Below are 24,095 nucleotides of genomic sequence, written 5' to 3'. Positions count from 1 at the left end.
CTTGATCCCCTTTTTATCATTCAGCAGTTTGTCAAAAGCAAAAAATTGTTTTGGACTAAAGAGGTTGATCAGGCTTTAAATAGCTTGGCAGCATGGCTTCATTCTAAACCAATCCTATATCGGTGGGAGCCCAAAAATCCAGTCCTTATCACCTTAACAGTTATGACCCACGGCGTTAGCGCCGCAATCACCAAAGAGGACCACCCGGTGTATCACAGTGCCCACACTTTTCATGGCCCGGAGTATAGATATGGATCGGTGGGACACATGCTTCTTGGAGTCAACTAGTAGCCCCTTGGGCTAAATTAGCTCATGGTAAACTTCAAGGCCCTCATGTGCAGCTTATTCCCTGGTTATCATTTACACCGGCCCCTCAGTTCCACGGTTCATCAGCCGTGTGGGAAAAGTTGGTGTTTATAGCACAGGAGGCTTTTAGTCTGTGGGTGTTATGTTCAAGTTGCACAGTTGAGGAGGAACTTGGTTTGGCTGAGCTTAGTATGTTTGAACCGTGGATCGTATCCGACGGGGGCATGGTCCCTTCCCCCCGTGCTGGTATGCTTTGCCAGCGATGTGATGTGTTCCAGGCTGAACTTCTCCCAAGTCATGTTTCAGCCCAATTAGCTGAAGTTCAGGGAATACTTTTAGCTGCCTTCCACCTTGCTCATGTCCATCCCCGTACCACTCGAGAGGGACAGCCATGAGCCCATGATGATTTGTGGGAGCAAGTCTTCGCTCTTATGTATAAGACTAAACTACCTTGGTTTGTTACCCATTGTCCTTCTCACCAGCCAGATAGTAACCCACTTCATACCGCCCTTGATCAGCGTCTCCGTGCCTTTAAGGGTGAAATTCCTAGCAGCCCTGAGGTGTCTGCTATTGCTCCTATTAACCCTCTAGATCCCTTCTTAGTATGGATGCATGAGGAATGGGGACACTTGCCTGGATGAGCTCACCATCAAATTCTCACGGTACACGGGCACCGTAAATCGGATTTGACCCGTCAGCACTGCAATTCTGTTATACACGCCTGCCAGCAGTGCCAGGAAATTCGTTGTACGTCCTGCCCTGTTGTCGCCCATGGAGCTCTAGACCCTCAGTTTTTCAGATCTGGATATTATTGGCAGTTAGACTTGACTGGCCCTTTAGCTGGGGCTAAATTGTTTCCCAAGGGGTTAGTAGTTGTGGATTTAGGTTCCCGTCAGACTTATTGCTTGCCGTTGAAAAAGTCCACGGCTCCAGCAGTTAACAAAGCCTTACTCCAAGTTTTTGCAGTCTGGGGAATTCCCTCTGAAATCCAAACTGAGAGGTCCTCCATTTACCAGTCGTAGCTTTGAGGACTTAGTTACCAAATGGGGCGCTCAGCTCCATGTTCATCTCCCTTATCAGCCCCACAGCAATGGTGTTGTGGAGCGTCGCATTGGGATCCTTAAGACACAACTCCGTGCCATCACCGGAAAGCCAGATTACAAAGGCTGGCATTTGGCTCTACCTCAGGCACTTATCACTTTAAATGCAGCTTATAGCCTGCTACAAGCAGCCAAGTGGGCACATGCCCAGCGATACACAAACGTTGGTGGCTGAACTCCGACATCACTTTGTAGCGTAGACAAGGCCTCGGTCACCATCTCTGGGGCTGTAAAGAAAGTTTCCTGGAAGGACGAGCAGCCTTGCACGTTCCACATTCACTGGGAGGGGAGCCGGTCAGAGCTCAGGGGGGAAGGTTACAAACATGGGAGCTCCAGACAGTCTCCTCTCAGTGCTTTGGCTGGGTGACTGCAAAATAAAATGGAAGATGAAATTCAATGTTGATAAATGCAAAGTAGCGCACATCGGAACACATCATCCCAACTATACTTATAAGACGATGGGGTCTGAATTAGCTGTTTCCACTCAAGAGAGGGATCTTGGAGTCATTGTGGAGAGTTCTCTGAAAACATCCACTCAATGTGCAGCGGCAGTCAAAGAAGTGAACAGAATGTTGGGAATCATTTAGAGGGACAGATAATAAAATAGAAAATATCCTATTTCCTCTATATAAATCCACGGTATATCCACATCCTGAATACTGCAGGCAGATGTCGTCGCACCATCTCAAAAAAGATATATTGGAATTGCAAAAGGTTCAGAAAAGGGATCGGGGTATGGAACAACTGCCATATTTGTATAGATTAATAAGACCAGGACTTTTCAACTTGGAAAAGAAACGACTAAGGAGGGATGTCACTGAGATCTATAATGTCATGACTGGTGTGGAGAAAGTACATAAGGAAGTGTTATTTACTCTTTCTCGTAACACAAGAACTAGTTCATGGAAGGTAGGTCCATCAATGGCTATTAACCAGGGTGGGCAGGGATGAAAGTCTTGTGTCTGCAAGCAGCTGCCGTTCACCTTGGGGAGACCAAATCCAGAGCACACCGAGCACACTTACTTCTGTCCACATATACAGCCTGGCTCGAATGCAGCTCTAGTCTTCTCCCTTTAATGTGCAGGGGAGACACAGTCTTTGGGCTTTGCCCTGTGATTCGCCCCTTGGCTGCTTTGCAGTGAGGAGCCCAGCATCCTGGGGATGGGTTATCAGACAGGGATGCTGTAGAAAGCCCCTTCTGAGCACACTGCTGCTGTCAGCCCCACTTTTCTCCTGCAAAGAATCATTTTCCCCTCATTTCACTGCCTCGTTGTTTTCATATTTCACAAGTTGTTTCAGGTTCCTTTTCTCACTTAAAAATACTCCTTTGGGCCTGGACTTCTGTGATGCTGCAGTTCTGGCAGGACCCAACTGAAAGTGCCAATTCAGGACCAATTGCTCAAACAGGGCAGTTACAGCCCTAGGCTGGGGGTTTTTCACCTCTAAGGCAAACCAAACCAGCCAGACAAATAGGACTTCGGTTTCACCCCACTGGCTAACCACAAGTCACACAAGCAATTTCCTTAGACACTCCAGTCTCCCAGTATCACCACCCGTCCCACTCGTCCCGGGGATGAATGGTTATGAAAGCCAACACTCCAATAAAGGAATAAGGTTCTCTCGATCCCAAAGAATCAAGCCCCAGACCCAGGTCAATATACACATCAGATGTTACCCACAAATCACGCTGTTGCCAATCCTTTAGAATCTAAAATCTAAAGGTTTATTCATAAAAGGAAAAAGATAGAGATGAAAGTTAGAATTGGTTAAATGGAATCAATTACATGCAGTAATGGCAAAGTTCTGGAGTAAACTGCAAGTTCAAATCAAGTATCTGGAGAACATCCCCAGCTGGGATGGGTCATCAGTCCCTTGTGCAGAACTTCAGCTTGTAGCAAAGTCCCTCCAGAGGTAAGAAGCAGGATTGAAGACCAGATGGAGATGAGGCAATAGCCTTATACAGGCTTTTCCAGGTGTAAGAACCTCTTTGTCTTTACTGTGGAAAATTACAGCAAAATGGAGTCTGGAGTCACATGGGCAAATTCCTGCACACCCTGCTGAGTTACAAACAGTATCTGCCTTCTCTCAATGGGTCAGTTGTGTAGCTGATGGTCCTTAATGGGCCATCAAGCAGGCTAGTCAGAGCTAATACCAACTTGTCTGGAATGTTTCCAAAAACACAGCACAAATTTGAAATACAGACAGTATAGATTCAATACTCATAACTTCAGCTACAAAATGATTCAGACAGCATAATCCTAACCAGCAACCCATAACCTGGTCTTAGACACCTTATATGACACCTTTTTACATAAGGTTTGGTGCCACTCCAAGACCTTGGTTGCAAACCATGTTCTATATGGTCCCAGTTTATATCAATAAAGTCACAACTTCACAAGCCCTAAACATCCCTCTCAAGAAATGCTTAGGCAGGGGGAAAATCCTGCTCCCAGATCTCTTCACAGGATGCCTGCCTGGCACTAGAGTCACTCCTGACTCAGATTCTCACTCTAAATGTCGATTCAAGTAGGCTGCAGGCTTTTAAGGGCCTTCCACAGGCTAAATATCCCAAGAAGAGGTGATGCTATTTGTGCAGAAGTGGTCAAAAAAGCAAACAGGATGTTAGGAATCATTAAAAAGGGGATAGAGAATAAGACTGAGAATATATTATTGCCCTGATATAAATCAACGGTATGCCCACATCTTGAATACTGCATACAGATGTGGTCTCCTCATCTGAGAAAAGATATACAGGCACTAGAAAAGGTTGAGAGAAGGGCAACTAAAATGATTAGGGGTTTGCAATGGGTCCCATATGAGGAAATATTAAAGAGGCTAGGACTCCAGCTTGGAAAAGAGGAGACTAAGGGGGGATATGATAGAGGTCTATAAAATCATGAGTGATGTGGAGAAAGTGGATAAGGAAAAGTTATTTACTTGTTCCCATAATACAAGAACTAGGGGTCACCAAATGAAATTAATGGGCAGCAGGTTTAAAACAAACAAAAGGAAGTTCTTCACACAGCGCTCAGTCAACCTGTGGAACTGCTTACGTGAGGCGGTTGTGAAGACTAGGACTATAACAAGGTTTAAAAGGCAACTGGATAAATTCATGGAGGTTAAGTCCATTAATGGCTATTAGCCAGGATGGGTAAGGAATGGTGTCCCTAGCCTCTGTTTGTCAGAGGATGGAGATGGATGGCAGGAGAGAGATCACTTGATCATTGCCTGTTAGGTCCGTTCCCTCTGGGGCACCTGGCACTGGCCACTTTCGGCAGATAGGATACTGGGCTAGATGGATCTTTGGTCTGACCCAGTATGGCCGTTCTTCTGTTATGTTATGGTCTTATTTTAGATTGAGTGTTGGTGAGTAGGAAGGACCTCCAGAGAAGAACTGATCTGGGAAACTACAGACCTTTTAGGCTGACCTCAATTGTATGCTAGGTCTTTTAACTAATTTGGAAGGAGAAAGTAGTTAGCGGCATAGAGGTTAATGGTAAATGGGATGAAATATAACACGATTTTACAAAAGGTAGATCATGCCAGATCAGCCTTCTCTTTCTTTGAGAAGATAACTGATTTTTTAGAGAAGGGAAATGAGGAAGATCTCATCTATCTGGATTTCAGGGCATTTGATACAGTGCCACATGGGAAATTATGAGTCAACTTGGAGAAGATGGGGATTAATATTGCTGTTAATCCCTACGTGCATGACCTTGCACTTTGCACAACTGAATTTCATCCCATTTCTACTACTCCAGATGTCAAAGTCGTCCAGCTCTACTCGTATAATATTGCGGTCCTTCTCCATGCTGGCAATACCTCCCAACTCTGTGTCATCTGCAGATTTCATTAGCGCACTCCCCCTTTTGGTGCCATGGTCGTTAATGAAAACGTTAAATAAGATTTGTCCCAAACCCGATCCCTGAGGATCTCCACAAGTAACCTCCCTCCAGCCTAACAGTTCACCTTTGGCCATGACCCATTGTAGTCTCCCATTTAACTGGGCCCTGATCCACCTTTCAATGGGATCGGGAAGGAATTTTCCCCCAAATCAGATTGGCGAGACCCTGGGTTTTTTTGCTGTCCTCTGCAGCCTGGGGCGTGGGTCACTTGCAGGTCTGAATTAGTGTAAATAGTGGATTCTCTGTAACTTGAAGGCTTTAGATCATGGTTTGAGGACTTCAGTAACTCAGCCAAAGGTTATGGGACTATTACAGGAGTGGGTGGGCGAGGTTCTGTGGCCTGCAGGAGGTCAGTTACGATCATGATGGGCCGTTCTGGCTGTAAGGTCTATGAGACCTGTCTCTGCCTCAGTTCTCCACCTGTAAAACGGGGGGAGGAGACTTCCCTATTTCACAGGAGTGTCGTGTGACATTAAGTAATATATTAAAGGCTGTGAGGTGCTCAGATACTGCTGTGAAAGGATCCAAAGATGTATGATGGACGGAAAGCAGGAAAGATATCGCAGACAGCATTTAGATCACAGGTCTGCTGATGATGCACAAGCTGGAAGAGAAACTGGCTCCCTGGGGCATCGCTGTGTTGGCTCTGCAGCACTAAGGGGAGTGAAGGCTGATTTTTAGGGACAGATGCTCTGCAGGTGTAAATCAAAGTAGCTCCTCTGAAGTCAGATTGACACCATCTGAGCAGCTGACCATTAACCTTGCAAGCCCGGATCCTCAGAGGCATTTTGGCTCCCAGTTTCCATTGAAATCACTGGGAGTTTGGGGCCTGAACAGCTCTAGGAGTCTGGGCCTACAGTTAGCAGACAGGCCCCTGAGACACACCAGGAGCAGAGCCGTCAGGATCGGCACTTGGACGGCCACAGTGCCCAGAAAGCTGCACCCGGGTCCTGCTTTCCATAGTGCTAGGTGTTGCACAAACACACAGAAAAATGAGATCAGAGAATCACAGAACCATCAGGTGAGAAGGGACACCAGGGGCATCTAGTTTAACCCCTGCCAGGATGCAGGATTTGTTGTGTCTGAAACATCCCAGACAGACGTCTCTAGCCTCCTTTTAAAAACCTCCTGTGAAGGGGCTTCCACAACCTCCTGAGGCGTCTGTTCCTGAGATTTCATCTCAATCGGCTCTGCTGGAGTTTGTAGCTCCCTGCTCCAAGGATCTGACGCCCTCCTATTTCTTCTCTGGGCATGGCTGGTCTCCAGATATAGTTCGGTTCAGTCACTGACCTTCAGAAGTGTAATTTCTAGATCTCCAGGCATAGAGCAAGCTGCAAGTGGTTGAAGAAGCGGTGCAGAAGCTCCAAGTCTCTCCACAGCCTGACAACACCTTGGACGTGTCAGCAAAGGGATCGGACAGTAAGTCGCAGGACGAGACATCAGGGTCAGTTCCCCTCCCTTGGCCTGGAAGCTGAGCACTCTCCTGCCTACAGGGACGGTGGGTGCCTGGCATCCTCCTGCTCCCCTCCATACACTTCCATGCCAGGTGGTCCCATCCCCTGTTTAACGAGCTGCTGCTCTGCACCTTCCTCTGCCAACGGAGGCTCTGTTCCCAGGAATGGGTGGCTGCTCCAGGCTCCCTCCTAGCTCCCTTCCTGGCAGTGGCAGGCTGGCTGCATCCGCCCCATGCTCCTATGCAGGATGCCTAGTGGTCAACATCTTCCGTCCTTTCACTGTTGCTCCCTTCGCTCCATAGTTTACGCCTTGGCCCCTGTAATGTCAGGGTTGCATTGGCTGGAAAGACGGATGCAGCTCATGAGACATACAGGGCCGAATTCAGAGCCTGGTGTAAGCAGGATGTCAGTGGAGCTGCACTTGTGGGTCTCAATTTGCCCCCCAGTCCCTGTGCCCTCCCTGTGCAGCTCCAATAATTTGGGTACCTGCCACAGTCCCATTGCTGGAGGCAGATCGCCCCCTTGTGGCCATGTCTCACAACTGTCTGTCTGTCTGGCACAGGGCTGCACATACAAACCCGTCTATTGATCAGGTTATTCAGCGTCCAGTCAGAAAATGGGCCTGAACTGAACCCTGGCACAGAACTCACCTGAACACTGGGCTGTTCAAAATCCCAGCCTGGAGCCCAGGGCCCAGGCTCAGGGCTACGGATGTTCTTGCACCCCCAGGTCTGCCCCATGCTGCAGGAGACCCACTCACAGCTCACAATGGGGGAGCAATTGGGAAGAGGTGGCTGGGGAGATTGGGGGGACAGGGCTAGAATTCAGGAGAGCTGGGGTCAATTCCCAGCTCTGCTGCAAACTTCCTGTGTGATCTTGGGCACCTCTCCCTGCACCTCAGTTCCCCATCGGTAAAATCATCCTTTATTTCTCCCACCTCGTGTCTATTTTGACTGTGAGCTGTTGAGAGCAGGGACTGTCCCCTCCTGTCCGTACAGCGCCTGGCACACAGGGGCCTGCAGTTGCTGCTCTATTGCAAGTGCTGATAATCAAGTGTTCTGCATCTCCACTGACGTCGCTGTGACTTTCTCCTAGGTCTGCAGCTATTGGCTGAAGCACAGGCAGGAGTCTGGCTGCTGAAAGCCCAGCTGGGTAACGTCAGTGCAGCATATGGAGAAATCCAGATCCAGCTGGACAACGTCAGTGCAGCGCGAGCAGCAGTGCAAGGTCGCTGCAGTAAGTACTAGCTGCAGTGCTGGCTGGTGCCGTTTCTGCTGGTGCTGAGGATGAACGGAGGATTTCAGGCTCCCAGGCTGACAACACGGCGACTTTCCCCAGCCCCGAGTTCTCTTCCATTGAAAATCACTAGTGGCTGCTCCTGTGCCCACACCGTGGTGATCAGTGTGGAGTTAAATTACACCCTAGGTGTCATTAGCCTAATGGGAGCACCCAGCTATCAGCTCTTCTTAGACGCTCCAAACCTGTCAGGTCACAGGCAAAAAGTGACCCTGGCTTTTCAGCGTATGGGGTGTTACTTTCAGAACCATCCCTGAGCCAGCGCCCCCGGCAGGGTGTTGGGGGAGATGCCAAAGTGCAAAAGACCCAAGACCTTCACCACTTATGATCATTTAAAGATGTTGATGCAGAACCAGGGGATGTTCCACCTTGGGCAGCTACATTCCCCCTCCTGAACTCCCCCTGCCAGCTCAGCTGAACAGTGAGTCTCCCCTTTCCCATTACAGCCGTGCTGCTCTGCACTGGGACCAGTGCCCATGCTCCAGCCCAGATGCAGCTGCATTTCAGTGCTGGGGCAGTGACCCTCTGGTGTCTGTTTTCTGCAGCGCTCTTTGGGATCCTTCCTTGGGCCATGAAAGTTACTTATTGTGATGCTGGAGAATCAGGATTCAGAAGTTCCCTGGGCTGGGGCAGCTGAAGGGCCGGGGAAATGCAGCACTAGAAACCCTGAGCTCCCTGGCCACTTCACTTCAACCTCCCTGGCCACACTATAGCAGACCTTAAGGTGGCCATCCTGCAGCAAAAAAACTTCAGGAGCAGACTTCAAAGAGAAACTGCTGAGCTTCAGTTCATCTGCAAATTTGACACCATCAGCTCAGGATTGAACAAAGACTGTGAATGGCTTGCCAATTACAGAACCAGTTTCTCCTCTCTTGGTTTTCACACCTCAACTGCTAGAACAGGGCCTCATCCTCCCTGATTGAACTGACCTCGTTATCTCTAGCTTGCTTGCTAGCATATATATACCTGCCCCTGGAAATTTCCATTACATGCATCTGAGGAAGTGGGTATTCACCCACGAAAGCTAATGCTCCAAAACGTCTGTTAGTCTATAAGGTGCCACAGGATTCTTTGCTGCTTTTACAGATCCAGACTAACACGGCTACCCCTCTGATACCTGAGCTCCCTGCGTGTTTCCCTGTGACACTAGCCCGGGCATCTCACCACAGTCTCTGCTCCTAGGTGACGTGCTGACAAAGCTCTCCAGGGGCTGGAGGTTTTACTGTGGGATCCTCTATTACTTTTCACAAGAATGGAAGTCGTGGGATGAGGCAGGTTCCCGCTCTCCTTGGGATTGCACTGCGATCTTCCCTCTGGCAGGCTGGGCAAGGGGAGGCTGTGGGGCCAGGGGCATGGTCAGAGCCAGCTGCAGTCGGTGCAGTGACCTCAGTGGGCTGTGGACGAGGCCCAGAAGCAGGGCCAGGGAGAAGTTACTGACTGACCCCCGCTGCCCTCTCTTCCCGTTCCTGCGTTCCCATCTCGGGGGGTGCCTGGGACGTGCTGTGCCACCTGCTCTGGTTCTGGGCACTGAGATCTGAGTTGCTGCTGCTCAGCATTTGGAGCCACACACTGACTTTGGCTCTTTGCTGGCCTGTCAGGCGCAGGGCCGTTGCTATCCCCGGCCATCAGAAGCCCTTTGATACCATGGTCACAAGAGCTGTGGAGAACTCTGAGGGGTGACCAGGGGGTGCATCGCTTCACCACGTCACTGCTGAGTGTCTTGTTCCCCTGCCAACAACAGAGTCCACAGAGCAGAAGTGAGCTCAGGAACTGGCTGTGGTTCTCCACTGAGACATTAACACTCTGATCTGTAGGTTCTGGGAGGAGAATCAGCCAGACAACTGGCATAAGGGGACAAGAGGCAGAGAAGACTGTGTTGAGTCCCACTCAAACAACCAGAATTTGTGGAATGATGCCCACTGCACTCTGATTTCCGGTGGATTTGTAAGCATGCCCATGGACAGGCTGGGTTGTGAGTAGTATATACCTCGTTAGTATTCATCACCATGTATTTTTTAACCGGTTTCTAGACCGCATTTAGGACTTTTGTCCCGCCCTCCGTTCTCATTTCTTTTATTGTGAAGGTTTGGTGCCTTTGGCCATTTTGAAAAAAAAAAGTTTGATTATTTATTGTTTGTATAGGGAGAATGTTGCCTGCTTGTGCTCTGAAACATTTGATTGATTGTTTAGAGAAAAAGGTTGAAAGAATAGAGTGAGAGAGCTTAAAGATTAATAAAAGAAAGCTTTGGTAAGTGTTAGGGGGGAAAAAGGAAAGAAAGATTGTTTAGTTAGATTTAGTGAGGAGAGATGATTTTAAAGGCCTAGTTTGATGTGTTATTAAAGAATAGAAAGAGAACTTAAAGAAAAATAAAGATTTTTGTTTTTAAAGGGATAGTTTGGAAGAATAGAGGCAAGTTGTTAAAGAAAAGAGATTTTTGGTGAGGTTGAGAAGGAGAGGTGTTTCTAAAAGACTAGTTTGGGATGTTATTAAAGAATAAAAATATTTGCGATAAATGTAAAAGGTGTATTAAATATAGGGAAGGTTAAGAAAGAGCATTTAAAAATATTAAATAATATTGAAAAATAGGTTAAAAAAGAACATATGGCAAAACAGGGCATTTACTAAAGCAGGGACTATTTAGTAAGCTCATGGTAAAAATTTAAAGGTTAGTTAAGAAAGAACCATTTAAACTATTAAATACAAGGATCGGTTAAGAAAAGAGCATTTAAAAAGAGATAAATAAAAGAGAAACATATAAAGGTTTGTTAAAAGAGAGAACAGGACAGGAAAAGAGAAAAGAAAGCCCCTTTGCAAATGGCAAAGATAAACAGCATGTGGTTGAGTCAGAGAGAGAGAGAGAGAGAGAGAGAGAGAGAGAGAGATCTTACCCTTCCAACTGTTCCTGAAGAAAGAGGCGACTTCCCAGGTTCACAGCCCCTCAGGATAGTTGTCTTCACCTTTGGATTGGACCAATCAGATGCTGTTCTACAGCTGGGTCATAAAGTACTTTTTCCTGAACCAATCCGATAGTCCTACGGCTTTTAAACAAGAGCTATCTCCCACCCCCACCCCCTTTAACTGCCTTATTCTTAATTAAAAAAACAGACCCCAAGCATCTTTCCTGCCATGTTGCCCTTTTACACAGGGGCTTTAATAAAGGTTAAAACCATAAGCCCTTAGTAACAAACCAGTTTTTAAAAGTTTTCCATTATGTTTTAGACTAACATTGGTCATTTTTCAGTGAGGACAATTTGAAGTGGCAGCAAAGCCGCTGTGAGCAAAAATAGCATCTGAGTCAGTGGATCAGAGATAAGAAGGCAGCTTCCTCCCCCCACACTTTTTAACAAAAGCAAGTAAAAGTGATATTAAGTTGTGTAAAGGAATAATCACTTGAAAAGACAAGCCTGTATGAAGAGACAGCCCTTTATTTAGCACTTTTGCTTGTGTTTTGATAAAAAATGAGCATGCAGAAACACCTCAGGGTTAAAGCCACAAACCCTTGCTAACAAAAAGTTTGTAAAAGCTTTTCCCTCTGCTTTTAGTGAGGACAATTTGAAGCAGCAGCAAAAACAGCGTCTGTGAGCCAGTGGATCCGAGAGAAGAAGGCTGCTTCTCCCCCCACTTTTTTAACAAATAGAAGTGAAAGACATATGAAGTCTTGTAAAGCAATAAACACTTGAAAAGACAAGCCTATATGAAGACACGTCCCTTATTTAGCACTTTTGAATATGCATTTCAATAAAAAGTGAGCGTGCAGAAACATCCCAGTGTTAAAAACACAGAGAACCTGTTTATAAAAGCAATTTATAGTGATAAAAAAGTTTTCCCCTATGTTTTAGACTAATGTCGATCATTTTTTAGTAAGGACAATTTGAAGCAGTGCGGTATGATGGAGCAGTGAGTGGGGAGTATTGACCTGGTAATGTTGCGTGGGGGGTTTACTGGTACTGTCTGCATTGGTGCTGGATGGTAGTGGGACACCAGAGTGTGACTTCACTTAAGGGATGATACATGAGCATGTAACCTGAGCCCAGGAGTGGGTTGGGGCCAGGTGACACCTTCTGTCTGGGAAACTGGACAAAGGCTGGAGAAGGGGCTGAGGTGTGTGGGTGGTTGGGATGGCTGGCGGGAGTTTCAGTTTGGAGCTGGCTGGGGAAATGGAGGGAGGCCCAGAACCAGGGTCTGGGCTCCCTGCCCCCCAAGATGGACCTCACTCAGGGGTCCTGTTTTCTGTACCTACAAGCTGTGTTTTGTACTGCATTCCTGTCGTCTAATAAACCTTCTGTGTTACTGGCTGGCTAACTCAGAGTCACGGTGAATTGCAGGAAGTGGGGGGTGCAGGGACCTATCTCCCCCACACTCGGTGACACATGCTTTTTCAGCAAAGCCACTGTTAGCAATAAAAGCATCTGTGAGTCAGTGGATCCGAGATAAGAAGGTTGCTTCTTCCTCCACTTTTTAACAAATACAAGTGAAAAGTTATATTAAGTTTTGTAAAGGAATAAACACTTGAAAAGAGAAGCCTGTCTGAAGACACATTCCTTCATTTAGCACGTTTACATTTCAATAAAAAGTGTGCATGCAGAAACATCCCAGGGTTAAAAACACAGTGAACCTGTTTATGAAAGTAATTTGTAATGGTAAAAGAATTTTCCCCTATGTTTTAGACTAACATTGGTCATTTTTTAGTTAGGACAATTTGAAGCAGCGTGCTTCTTCAGCAAAGCCCCTGTTAGCAAAAACAGCCTTTGTGAGCCAGTGGATCAGAGGTAAGATAAGATAAGGAGGAGCTTCTATTTAAACAGGTCTGATGACGAAAGATGGCTGCACCTAGAAGGCCCTGGCCAACACCAGCAGTCCAGCCTCTCATGAAGAGACGTTCTACGGTCGCTGCTATGGGACCTGAAGAGTGTTTGAGATGGGTCATGGGAGAGGGGAAACAGGGATAGCTAATGATGCCTGTACCCACAAGAACGATGCGGTGGAGAAACATGAGGCCAGACCGCTGGGCCAAGATTTGTTTGAGACTCCAGACCCCGGCCAGGAGAGCCCAAACTGTTGTACAGACAAACCCACACAGGATCGTTTTAGGGGTCAAGACAAAGATGCCACATTTATTATTGATCTATAACTACTAGAAAATACCTCAATGCTTATACATACACACACACACACACACCAAATGTTCTGCAGCTGCTGGATAGCTATCAGTCCTGATTGTAGCTTGAGTTCGTGGCTTGAGTTCGCAGCTTGGGATCATAGCTCATGGCAGCTAACTGGCCAGGAAAGCTGAGCACGAGGAGGAGCCGGGTCTCTGCTGGGAGCGCACCGATGCCCCTTGATGTTGATAGCAAAGCGTTACCCAAAGTCTCTCATCTCACCCTTCCTTTTTATAGACTTTTAGTTTGGATTCAAAGTCTATAGGTCTTGCTCTGTCATGTCGCCTCTGGGTTTGGTGCTGGATCACCCATCAATTGCAGGCGTGACTTTCAGCCTCGGACCTGGCTTTGATTTTCCTTTTGTTTTTTCTTTTGTCCTTTTCTTTTTAGGGTGGATGCTTCTTACTTTGCTTAGGGCTGTTGTCTAGGTCTTCAGCCGTTGGTATTTGTTCTTTATCTCAACAGGACGGGCTTGGCGCTGGAGATTGATTCTATCACCCATACATACCTCATTCACACATTTAAACTAGACTAAAAATTTTACAGCATGGCTTGCAAAAATGGGGGCTGCAGCACAAACCTTCCACAAAATGGAGTAAGTATTTTAAAATGGGTTTTGAATTACAATAGTGCACAGAAGTTACAATGTAGGCAAAATGGCAATTGTAAATAAATGGTGAACAGAAGTTACAATGATACAGTGAATAACTAAAACCAATTTCATTCACATCAGTTCCACAAAACGAATCAAACAATGCCCTGTACGGAGATGAGGCACTGGTATGTTGTGTGAAAGTAGAATGAAGTATATTGTAGAAGTAGAATGAATTCAGTCTGACTTTGACAGTTGTATGTAAGAACATTCAAGGGATGGTTTGGCAGGGACCCGATCACTGGTGCTTGGTTGGCTAGAGCCTTTTGGATCAGCCGGCAGAGACATATTGCCTTTGTTGTTGTTTGTTGTTTCTAAAAGCTGCATGCGGAAGGGGTCCCTTCACACATGGTGTAAAAGGTTTTAAAAGCATGTTATGAAAAAGTACAAAGATGCCTTACACGTATTTCTTACCGTACATTTTTCAGCAGCTGAGCGATGGTTCTTCAGAGGACTTGGCGGTTCTGGACACCGACAGCTCCGAAGGGCTGAGTGGATTGGGCCCAATCTGTTTTGACCCAGACCCAAAGCCAGATGCTCAACACAATGCCGAAGCAGGGAGGGATGCTTATTCTATAGGCCTGTACTATCTAAAGTTGAGGGAGAAATTTGGTATTAAGCCTGTGCAAGTTCATAACCGTAAAACTGTGATGTGTGCAATGGTGCGAGCAGCTGTGCACAGAATCATCAAGCACTGCCTGAGAGAGAAACACAATGAAGATTGTCCTGGGTGCGCTATAGATTCCCCCGGTCAGAGGCAGGCTGTAAACTGTAAAATAAAAGAAATTAGCAGTAGTTTGTCTCTGGAGAGTGTGTTAAATATCATCAAAACATTGGGATACGCACTGCAGTGCCTCTGTTTAACCCAGGAACATTTAGCTCTAGGGGAAGAATTGGTGGAGAAAGTGACAGAGGCCAAGGACCCAAATAGCATTTTAGATGAAATCATCAAACCGACAGATAAAGGCGGAAAAGTCAAGGGGTGGGGTGTTCTTCAGATAGGCTTTGTGCAGTCACAAAGCGATGGCTTTTGTCTTTTACTATCAGTAATTGGAATAAAATACTTGTTATAACTGATTATGACGATATCTGATTATGTTAGTTATTGGCTTCTGTATGTATAAAAAGGAAAAGGTAAGAGGACACCACGGGTACCATTTGATATTAATGCCTTGGGATTGTTAGTTTAAGTATCTGTTCTATATGTAGTTTGCAGTAGTTATGCTTATCACTATAACTCCTCCAAGGAGGGGATTGTTGGGTTATGTCCATTTTGTATGTTTGGTATAATTTCAGGATCCCATATTGATTTTCAACATGGAGTTTGTGCCCATGTGATCCAGCTGATTGCAGTTTTTGCGCCTTTTATTTCTCCTCAGAAGTGATAAACAACTTCAGAACAGAACTGGTTTTTACTGCCTTTTCGGCAAGGTTTCCCAAAAGGGGTTTTCTGCTCCTTCTATGGGGTTTCTAAGGCCAGATTCTATAAGTCTGCCTCGAGCACTGCTCAGCTGCTGTCCATCTGAGTGACAGTGAGGGTCTGACTTGCACTCACCTCCCCATCCTAGTGGTAGAGGGGGCTCGGGTTTTCCTTCCACAGCTCTGCTTCTACTTTGTCATCACCTCCAAGGAGAAGAGACGGACAGACAGCCACATCCCACCTACCATCACCCACCTTCAGCTGCTGTTCCCCGATGGACCATCTGCTCTTCTACAGACCCAAAGGAACATCCCGGGACTCTCTGGAGCTCCTCTCCAATGGCTTTCAACTAGCCGGAGGATTGAGGTCTCAGGCAACAATCGACACTTGATCTATAGAAGGAGGTTTCTATTAAGGGGTTTACTTACCTGTTTATAGGGTTTATTTTGGGAAAATCACTGTCTTACATAATTTTAAGGTTTACTCCCTCCTTTTCTTTGCCCCATTCATACCAGTCCCTCAATACACTTCATTTGTCTTTCACCTTATCATGACTGATTCCTCGTTATTCAAGGTGGGTGGGACCCGTTATGGGAAGATCAAACCTCCCAGATGACCGATGCTGGATAGGGAGGGTTGAGCCTAAGGAAACAGGAAGCATGGGAATCTCCTGCCATATCCCACATATATTTCTTTGCCTTTCTGCCCTTTCCTCTATTTACCTATTCCCATAATACAAGAACTAGGGGTCACCAAATGAAATTAATGGGCAGCAGGTTTAAAACAAATACAAGGAAGTTCTTATTCACGCAGCACACAGTCAACTTGTGGAACTCCTTGCCTGAGGAGGTTGTGAAGGCCAGGACTATAACAGAGTTTAAAAGAGAACTGGATAAATTCATGGTGATTAAGTCCATTAATGGCTATTAGCCAGGATGGGTAAGGAATGGTGTCCTTAGCGTCTGTTTGTCAGAGGATGGAGATGGATGGCAGGAGAGAGATCACTTGATCATTACCTGTTAGGTTCACTCCCTCTGGGGCACCTGGCATTGGCCACTGTCGGCAGACAGATACTGGGCTAGATGGACCTTTGGTCTGATCTAGTATGGCCGTTCTTATGTTCTTATGTTCTTATGTTCTCTAACAAGCACAAAGAAAGCCCAAACGCATGTTCTCCTGAGGTTAACAGTAGGCTGGGGCGGAAGTTGCTATTAACAGGAAACCCCCCCTTTCCTCCACTGCAAATGTTGTTTCTCACATTGGCTGAGGATGGAAGCTAGCTTACAAGAACCACCCAGTGCAGCAGGGCTGGGTTCTGCCATGCTAATCCACACTGGGTTACACTTTCCCCCACAAGCAGCCTCATTCATTTCAAGGGGACCAGCTGCAAATTAAGGTACTTCTCATAGTGACTAAAAGTGGCAGAATCTCACCCTCTGGCTTGGTCTACACTACAGAGTTAGACACTGCGGGTTACTTACATCACTGTTGGCTGTCATTCATGGAGCGGTTGTGTTGTGAGCCTCTGTGACTGTGTAAACCACCAGGCAGGAGAGTGACATTAACTGGTGTGACATGCCAGTCTCCACAAGAAGGTGTTACATCTTTCCCAACAGGAAAGGTCCATCAACACCAGACAGACTGTTGTGGGAAGTGAAAGAGGATAAAATACATTGGTTGTTCTGCCCTTCCCCCATGAAGATGAGTCATGTAAGTGGATTCTTCCGTCAGCTGGGTTCGCAGATCAGAGCACATGGCAGTTTCCTTTATATTTTGCTCTTTCATTTAACTCTTTTTAAATGCTCTTTTCTTAACCTAACCTAATATTTAATACACCTTTTCACTTTATCTCAATTTTTTTTATTCTTTAATAACATGCCAAACTAGGCCTTTAAAAACACCTCTCCTTACTAAACCTCGCCCAAAATCTCTCTTTTCTTTAATAGCTTGCCTCTATAATTTCAGACTAACCTTTAAAAACAAAAATCTTTAATTTTCTTTAAGTTCTCTCTTTCTATTCTTCAGTAACACGCCAACTAGGCCTTTAAAAGCATCTCTCCTTACTAAACCTCAACAAAAATCTGAGCACGGAGTGGCGAGCCAGGTAGGTGCAGCCCAGCTGGGACTGGGGAGCCTGAGAAGCAGATCAGCTGGGATCAGGGAGCCAAGAGCCTAGGGTGTAGCTGGGCTTTAGCTGGAGCTCCCCACACATCCCGGCGTGCTTGTCAATTTCACGGCTCCAGGAACGACAGCCAACCGCCGATATAAGTAACCCGCCGTGTCTACACAGACAATGTGTTGCCTTGACTACACCGACATAAGGTCTACGCTTGTGGTGGAGGTGTGGTTATTATGTCCGTGTAGTAGGGCACTTACATCGGTGGGACCATTCTCTGATGTGGACACTGACATGGAGAGGTCGACGTAAGGCAGCTTTCGTTGACCTAACTCTGTAGTGTAGACCAAGCCAGAGGGTGAGAGTTTGCCAATTTTACTCACTATGAGAAATCCTTTAATTTGCAGCTGGTCCCCTTATAATGAGTGAGGCTGCTTGTGGAGGAAGGTATAACCCAGCGCGGATTAGCATGGTAGAACCCAGCCCTACTGCATTGGGAGATTTTTGTAAGCTAGCTTCCATCCTCAGCCAAAGTGAGAAATATTTTCAGAGCAGGAAAGGGGGGGTTCCTGTTAAAACCAAGTTCCGCCCCAGCCTAGTGTTAACGTCAAGATAACATGCATTCAGGCTCTCTTTCTACTCCATGTGGCAGGAAATTTTGTCATTTGGGTTTAACCAAAAGATTCTAATTTTAATTGAAAGTCTTTCTCTCCATGCTAAGCAGTCCCCCGCAGCGCTCCTGAGCTCTGGATTTCCTCGTCTGGATGGGAAAAAAGGACTGCCCGTAGCTCAAGCTAAAAGCTCATGGAGACAAGGTAGGTCATATTTGTCATGTTAGTTGTTAGGCACCTCCACAGGCTTTAACTTGACCTGCTAACAACTCATCTGAAAACTACACACTGCCTTGTCTTCACTAGGATTTTACCTCAAGCTTGTTAACTCAAGTTCTATGTCCAGTGTTGTTTAACATCTTCACTAATGACCTGGTGTTACCCAGGGTTCTTTCAACTGAAAGCTCTTGGTAACATTTACTCTGTGTGAGGTGGTGTCAGGAAATAAATCAGGGGAGACATGACTGTCCAGCTGCTAGATGCCTGACGCAACAGGACATCACAAAGTGTCCCACTACCTCAAACTTTTCACCCTTATTTATAATACAATGACATGAGCCTTAAAGAAAAACTTGTTCAGCAAGCAATTTCAATGGTCCAGCAAGAGGCTTCTTTCTAATTATGGATTAACCAGGAGCGGGTTTTTACCAGAGTTTACAGCCTTGAGACCCTGCCGGACACATCCCTGAGAGCACATCCTGCTCCTCTAAAATGGATGCATCAGCAACTTTAACACAATTCTTGTCAGGAAGGACATGGGGTCAAGCTCCCCTTTTTGTGGTACCCAAAACCCCATCCCCTCCTGCCTTGGTTAAGCTAAGCCTGCTACATGGCAACTTGACGGCCTGCAGACTTGGCTGCTTTTAGCAATAAGCCATAGTGGTTTCAGGCACTTTACTGCTTTGCCAAAATCTCCCTGTACAGTTCCCCTCTTTAAAGATCACCTTTCACACAAGGGGGCCTTTACATGGTCGTCGCCACACCTTTTCTGGGTGCACCTGCATTGAGATCCAGTGAAAGCTCAAGGCTCTTAACCGAGACCGAGCAAATTATCTTCTTGTTGGCATCCCATACTTAGCACACCAGCACAGCAACTGACAAGTGATCGTTTTAACCTCCTTTCCCGGAGGTACGAGTGCTGGTGACAGTAACCACTGACTCATCTGTGGGGGGACTTGCAACTGCTGGATTTTGTGCCAGGTCCAGCATGTTATTTGGCTGGTAACAAAAGCCACTACTAACTGGGACCCCAAGATTACTATGATGGGGTGTAGGGCCAAATTCAGGATGTGCCAGTGGGGAACCATCCCAATAACACTTCCCACCAGTAGTGTAACAGGTCTTGGCCAATTCTGGCAAATACCTGTTTAATTTCATTGGCCTTAAGATGCATGGTAACCATGACTCTGCACCCTTCCTGTTCTGCAGTATCTAGCTGGTTCTGTAAATCAGGGTGTACAAGCAATGTTTGTAAGGCAGTTAAATCCATTCCAAGAGGTACAGGTGTCACAACAGAATACAAAGTATAAGACACTTTTAACTGACTATATTGAAATTCGGGAACATGAAAGTCAAAATCACATCCCCTGATTGCTACAATATGACAGAAACATTTATTCTCATAAAGATTATGATTTACTTTATGACCATAACTTGGTTTGTTTGCCAATACCTCTATGTTAGCAGCATCCAGCACTCCAACTTCTAATCCAGTTCCACCCAAAGCACTTCAGTACATTTCTTGGGAGCCTTTTCTGTAGGCTGCCCACCCCCGCGGCTGCCAGGGAACTCCAATAACCATCAGTAGTTCACATTGAGATAGTATTAGGGCAGCTCTGCCTTCACTGGGCCTTTACTGTACTGCCCCTTATAGTAATCAGGGAAGGTGTGGCAATGGCTTTTCTTTCCTCACATCCAGTGTCATACAACACCCAAGTGCATTCAGCTGGGCTTGCATGCTGGAAGTTGACTAAGAAGTAACAATTGGCAAGTCTTAGTCTTTGAGTACCCAATGTTTTTACAACCTCTTTTTTCCCCTTGGTAATGTCACTTTGTGCCTTAAAAAAAAAAATTTATGTCCATCCTTTTATTCCCCGCTACAGATAAGCCTTGTATCTCATGCATATTTTGCCTTTAAATGTGCCTTTACCAACTCGGGATGTTTCCCTGTTAACAGGCTGGCGTTTCTTGACCTCCGCCCTTCTGCAACATTGGTTTCTGGAAATACAGTTAAAATGATTGTTAAGCCTTTTCTTTCTAATGCAGTATTTTCTTTTTTTTGTAACACAGTGCACAACAATGGTAGCAACAAGACAAACACAAGACAAAACATAAAACACAAAACACAATCTTTGTCACAACAATAGATCCATGGTATTCTGAGTTGCACCTCAGCTGGTACCAGCTTTTCCTGATTTTCTGAAAGACAAAATGAACGTATTTCTACCCCTTTGGGGGTGGCAGGTTATCGCTTAAAATATCCCTTCCTTTTACAAAGATCCTTGCTGTTTGCTGGCAACAAAGAGGAATTACCCCCATATATTCCTGTGGTTTTGTTCTATAGGCAGGCCAGGTTTCAATGGCTCCTACCTTTTAAGGGTTTAGGGGGAATTATTATCCCACAGGGGTTTCAGAGTGGTAGCCGTGTTAGTCTGTATCAGCAAAAACAATGGGGAGTCCTTGTGGCACCTTAGAGACTAATACATTTATTTGGGCTTAAGCTTTTTTGGGCTAGAGCCCACTTCGTCAGATGCATGAAGACAAAAATACAGGAGCAGGTATAAATACATGAAAGGATAGGGGTTGCTTTACCAAGCGTGAGGTCAGTCTAAGGAGATGAGTTCATTCTTGATCCTCTCTTGTTTGCTGCATAGGATGTTGATCAGGTGGTTCCGCAGTTTCTTTGAGAGTGTGGCACAATCTCTCACCATAGTCTGTGTGGTATGTTGATTGCAATAGATTTTTTACCTTCAGTCCTTTGGTATTATGTCCATTTGTTTGCATTTGGAAAGGAAGATGATATGTGTCTGTATCTGCACGAGTTTTTTCATGAAGTTAGCGGATTTCCACTTCATACGGCTGAATTCAGTGCCTTGCATGGTGACAGAGAGTAGTAGCCATGTTAGTCTGTATCAGCAAAAACAACGAGGAATCCTTGTTCAGTCAATACATTCATGAGGTGATGTACCTTGGTTTGCCTTCTTGTACAGCAGACCAAGTTTGCAATGTTTCTCTGCTGTGCTAAGCTTTAACTGTATTCACAGGTAATAGCTGAGAAGCATCACTACCACATGACCTTACAGGTTTTCCCCAAAATCATACACACTATACATTGTTACAGGGGTACTTATTAACATTACATTTATCCCACTGTTCAATACTAAGATGAAGCCTATTAAAAGTATCTTGTTATATCCAGGATCGGCGGTTCCATTTAGGCGACCTTGGCAGTCGCCTAGGGCACCAGGATTTGGGGAGGGGGCGGCATTTTGCCGCTCTCGGCGGAAATTCTGCGGCGGGGGGTCCTTCTGCGCTCCAGGTCTTCAGCGGCAATTCTACGGCGGGTCCTTCACTCACTCCGGGACCCGCCGCTGAAGTGCCCTGAAGATCGGGAGTGCGGAAGGACCCCCTGACATAACCTTAGTCCCAGATTTGGACCTTAGCGTCCAAAATATGGGGGTTAGCATGAAAACCTCCAAACTTAGTTACCAGCTTGGACCTGGTACCTGCTGCCACCACCCAAAAAATTAGAGTGTTTTGGGGCACTCTGGTCCCTCTGAAAAACCTTCCCTGGGGACCCCAAGACCCAAATCCCTTGAGTCTCACAACAAAGGGAAATAATCCTTTTTCCCTTCCCCCCTCCAGATGCTCCTGGAGAGATACACAGACATAAGCTCTGTGAAACTACACAGAGTGACTCCCCCTCTCTGTTTCCAGTCCTGGAAGCAAAAAGTACTTTCCTATTCCCCCAGAGGGAATGCAAAGTCAGGCTAGCAATCCAACACACAGATCTCCCCTTGACTTCTTCCTCCCACCAATTCCCTGGTGAGTACAGACTCAATTTCCCTGAAGTAAAGAAAAACTCCAACAGGTCTTAAAAGAAAGCTATATATAAAAAGAAAGAAAAATACATACAAATGTTCTCTCTGTATTAGATGATACAACACAGGGTCAATTGCTTAAAAGAATATTGAATAAACAGCCTTATTCAAAAAGAATACAAATCAAAGCACTCCAGCACTTATATTCATGCAAATACCAAAGAAAAGAAACCATAGAACTTACTATCTGATCTCTTTGTCCTTACACTTAGAAACAGAAAATTAGAAAGTAGAACTACTTCTCCAAAGCTCAGAGAAAGCAGGCAGGCAGACAAAGACAAAAGACACACAATTCCCTCCACCCAAAGTTGAAAAAATCCGGTTTCCTGATTGGTCCTCTGGTCAGGTGCTTCAGGTGAAAGAGACATTAACCCTTAGCTATCTGTTTATGACACGCCCCCCAAATTGCAGACAGTGGGGAAGCTCACTGGCGGCGATTTCCTTCTAGAACTTGAAAATAAACAGATTAATACAACACATACACCTTTACCTATACTCCTAAGTATATAACTAACAGACTTCTACATTTTAAGAACACTTTTCAACTACTGAATTCTGGGAAACTCTCACGGGAGAGTGCATCAGCTACTTTGTTAGACGCTCCTGTGATGTGTTGAATTTCAAAATCAAAATCTTGGAGAGCTAAACTCCAACGAAGAAGTTTCTTGTTGTTCCCCTTGGCAGTATGAAGCCACTTTAGTGCAGCATGGTCAGTTTGTAGTTGGAACCGCCGTCCCCAAACATATGGGCGTAGCTTTTCCAGGGCGTACACAATGGCATAGCATTCCTTTTCACTGACTGACCAGTGACTTTCCCTCTCAGACAGCTTCTTGCTGAGAAACACGACAGGATGGAAGTTGTGATCTGTTGCTTCCTGCATGAGCACCGCTCCTATACCACGCTCAGATGCATCTGTGGTTACTAGGAATGGCTTGTCAAAATCCGGGGCCCTGAGCACAGGGTCAGACATGAGCGTCGCCTTAAGCTGGGTAAAGGCCTTTTGACACTCATCAGTCCACTTAACGGCATTTGGCTGGGTCTTTTTGGTCAGGTCGGTCAGTGGGGCAGCGATTTGGCTGTAGTGTGGTACAAATCGCCTGTAGTATCCGGCCAAGCCTAAGAAGGATTGGACCTGCTTCTTTGACTTTGGGACAGGCCACTTTTGGATAGCATCCACCTTGGCCTGTAGGGGGTTTATGGTTCCTCGACCCACCTGGTGCCCCAGGTAAGTCACTCTGTTTTGGCCTATTTGACACTTTTTGGCCTTAACAGTTAGTCCTGCCTGCCTGATGCGCTTGAAGACCTTTTCCAGGTGTAGTAGGTGTTCGAGCCAGGAGTCTGAAAAAATGGCCACATCATCGAGGTAGGCAACTGCAAATTCTCCCAGTCCAGCTAGTAGACCATCTACCAGCCTCTGGAAGGTGGCGGGTGCATTTCGAAGGCCGAAAGGAAGGACATTGAATTCATACACCCCCGCATGGGTGACGAATGCTGACCTCTCCTTGGCAGGTTCATCTAGCGGTACTTGCCAGTACCCCTTGGTTAAGTCTATTGTAGAGATGAACTGGGGACGTCCCAACTTTTCCAATAGCTCATCGGTACGTGGCATTGGATAGTTGTCCGGACGAGTTACAGCATTTAGCTTACGGTAGTCCACGCAAAAGCGTATTTCCCCATCTGGTTTGGGTACCAGAACCACTGGAGATGCCCATGCACTGGTAGATGAGCGGATTATACCCATCTGTAGCATGTTCTGGATCTCCCGTTCTATAGCAGCTTGGGCATGAGGAGACACTCGGTAGGGTGGGGTTCTGATTGGGTGAGCATTACCTGTATCAATGGAGTGGTATGCCCGTTCAGTCCGTCCTGGGGTGGCTGAGAACAATGGGGCGAAGCTAGTGCACAGCTCCTTGATTTGTTGCTGCTGCAGACGTTCCAGGGAGGTTGAGAGGTTGACCTCTTCCACGCCACCGTC

General features: G+C 46.1%; 1 protein-coding gene across 7 annotated transcripts in view; it reads left to right on the top strand.

The window, feature by feature from the left end:
- LOC127046423 (C-type lectin domain family 4 member F-like) overlaps positions 1-24,095 on the top strand; it is a 167,724-nt gene that overhangs the window by 118,813 nt on the left and 24,816 nt on the right. For 2 of the 7 annotated variants that reach the window (XM_050943438.1, XM_050943439.1), the window contains exons 8-9: positions 9,876-10,033; positions 13,612-13,684. The exons of the other annotated variants lie outside the window; for them this stretch is intronic. In XM_050943438.1, coding sequence (XP_050799395.1) covers positions 9,876-10,033; positions 13,612-13,649 — 196 coding nt within the window. In that variant the 3' untranslated portion in view covers positions 13,650-13,684. Of the gene's footprint in view, positions 1-9,875; positions 10,034-13,611; positions 13,685-24,095 lie in introns of those variants that run through there. 7 annotated transcript variants of the gene reach the window in all.

The sequence above is a fragment of the Gopherus flavomarginatus genome, chromosome 3 (assembly GCF_025201925.1).
Source record: "Gopherus flavomarginatus isolate rGopFla2 chromosome 3, rGopFla2.mat.asm, whole genome shotgun sequence".
Classification (NCBI taxonomy): domain Eukaryota; kingdom Metazoa; phylum Chordata; order Testudines; family Testudinidae; genus Gopherus; species Gopherus flavomarginatus.
The sequence above is the reverse complement of the archived record's forward strand: the minus strand, read 5'-3'. Positions and strand labels throughout refer to the sequence as shown.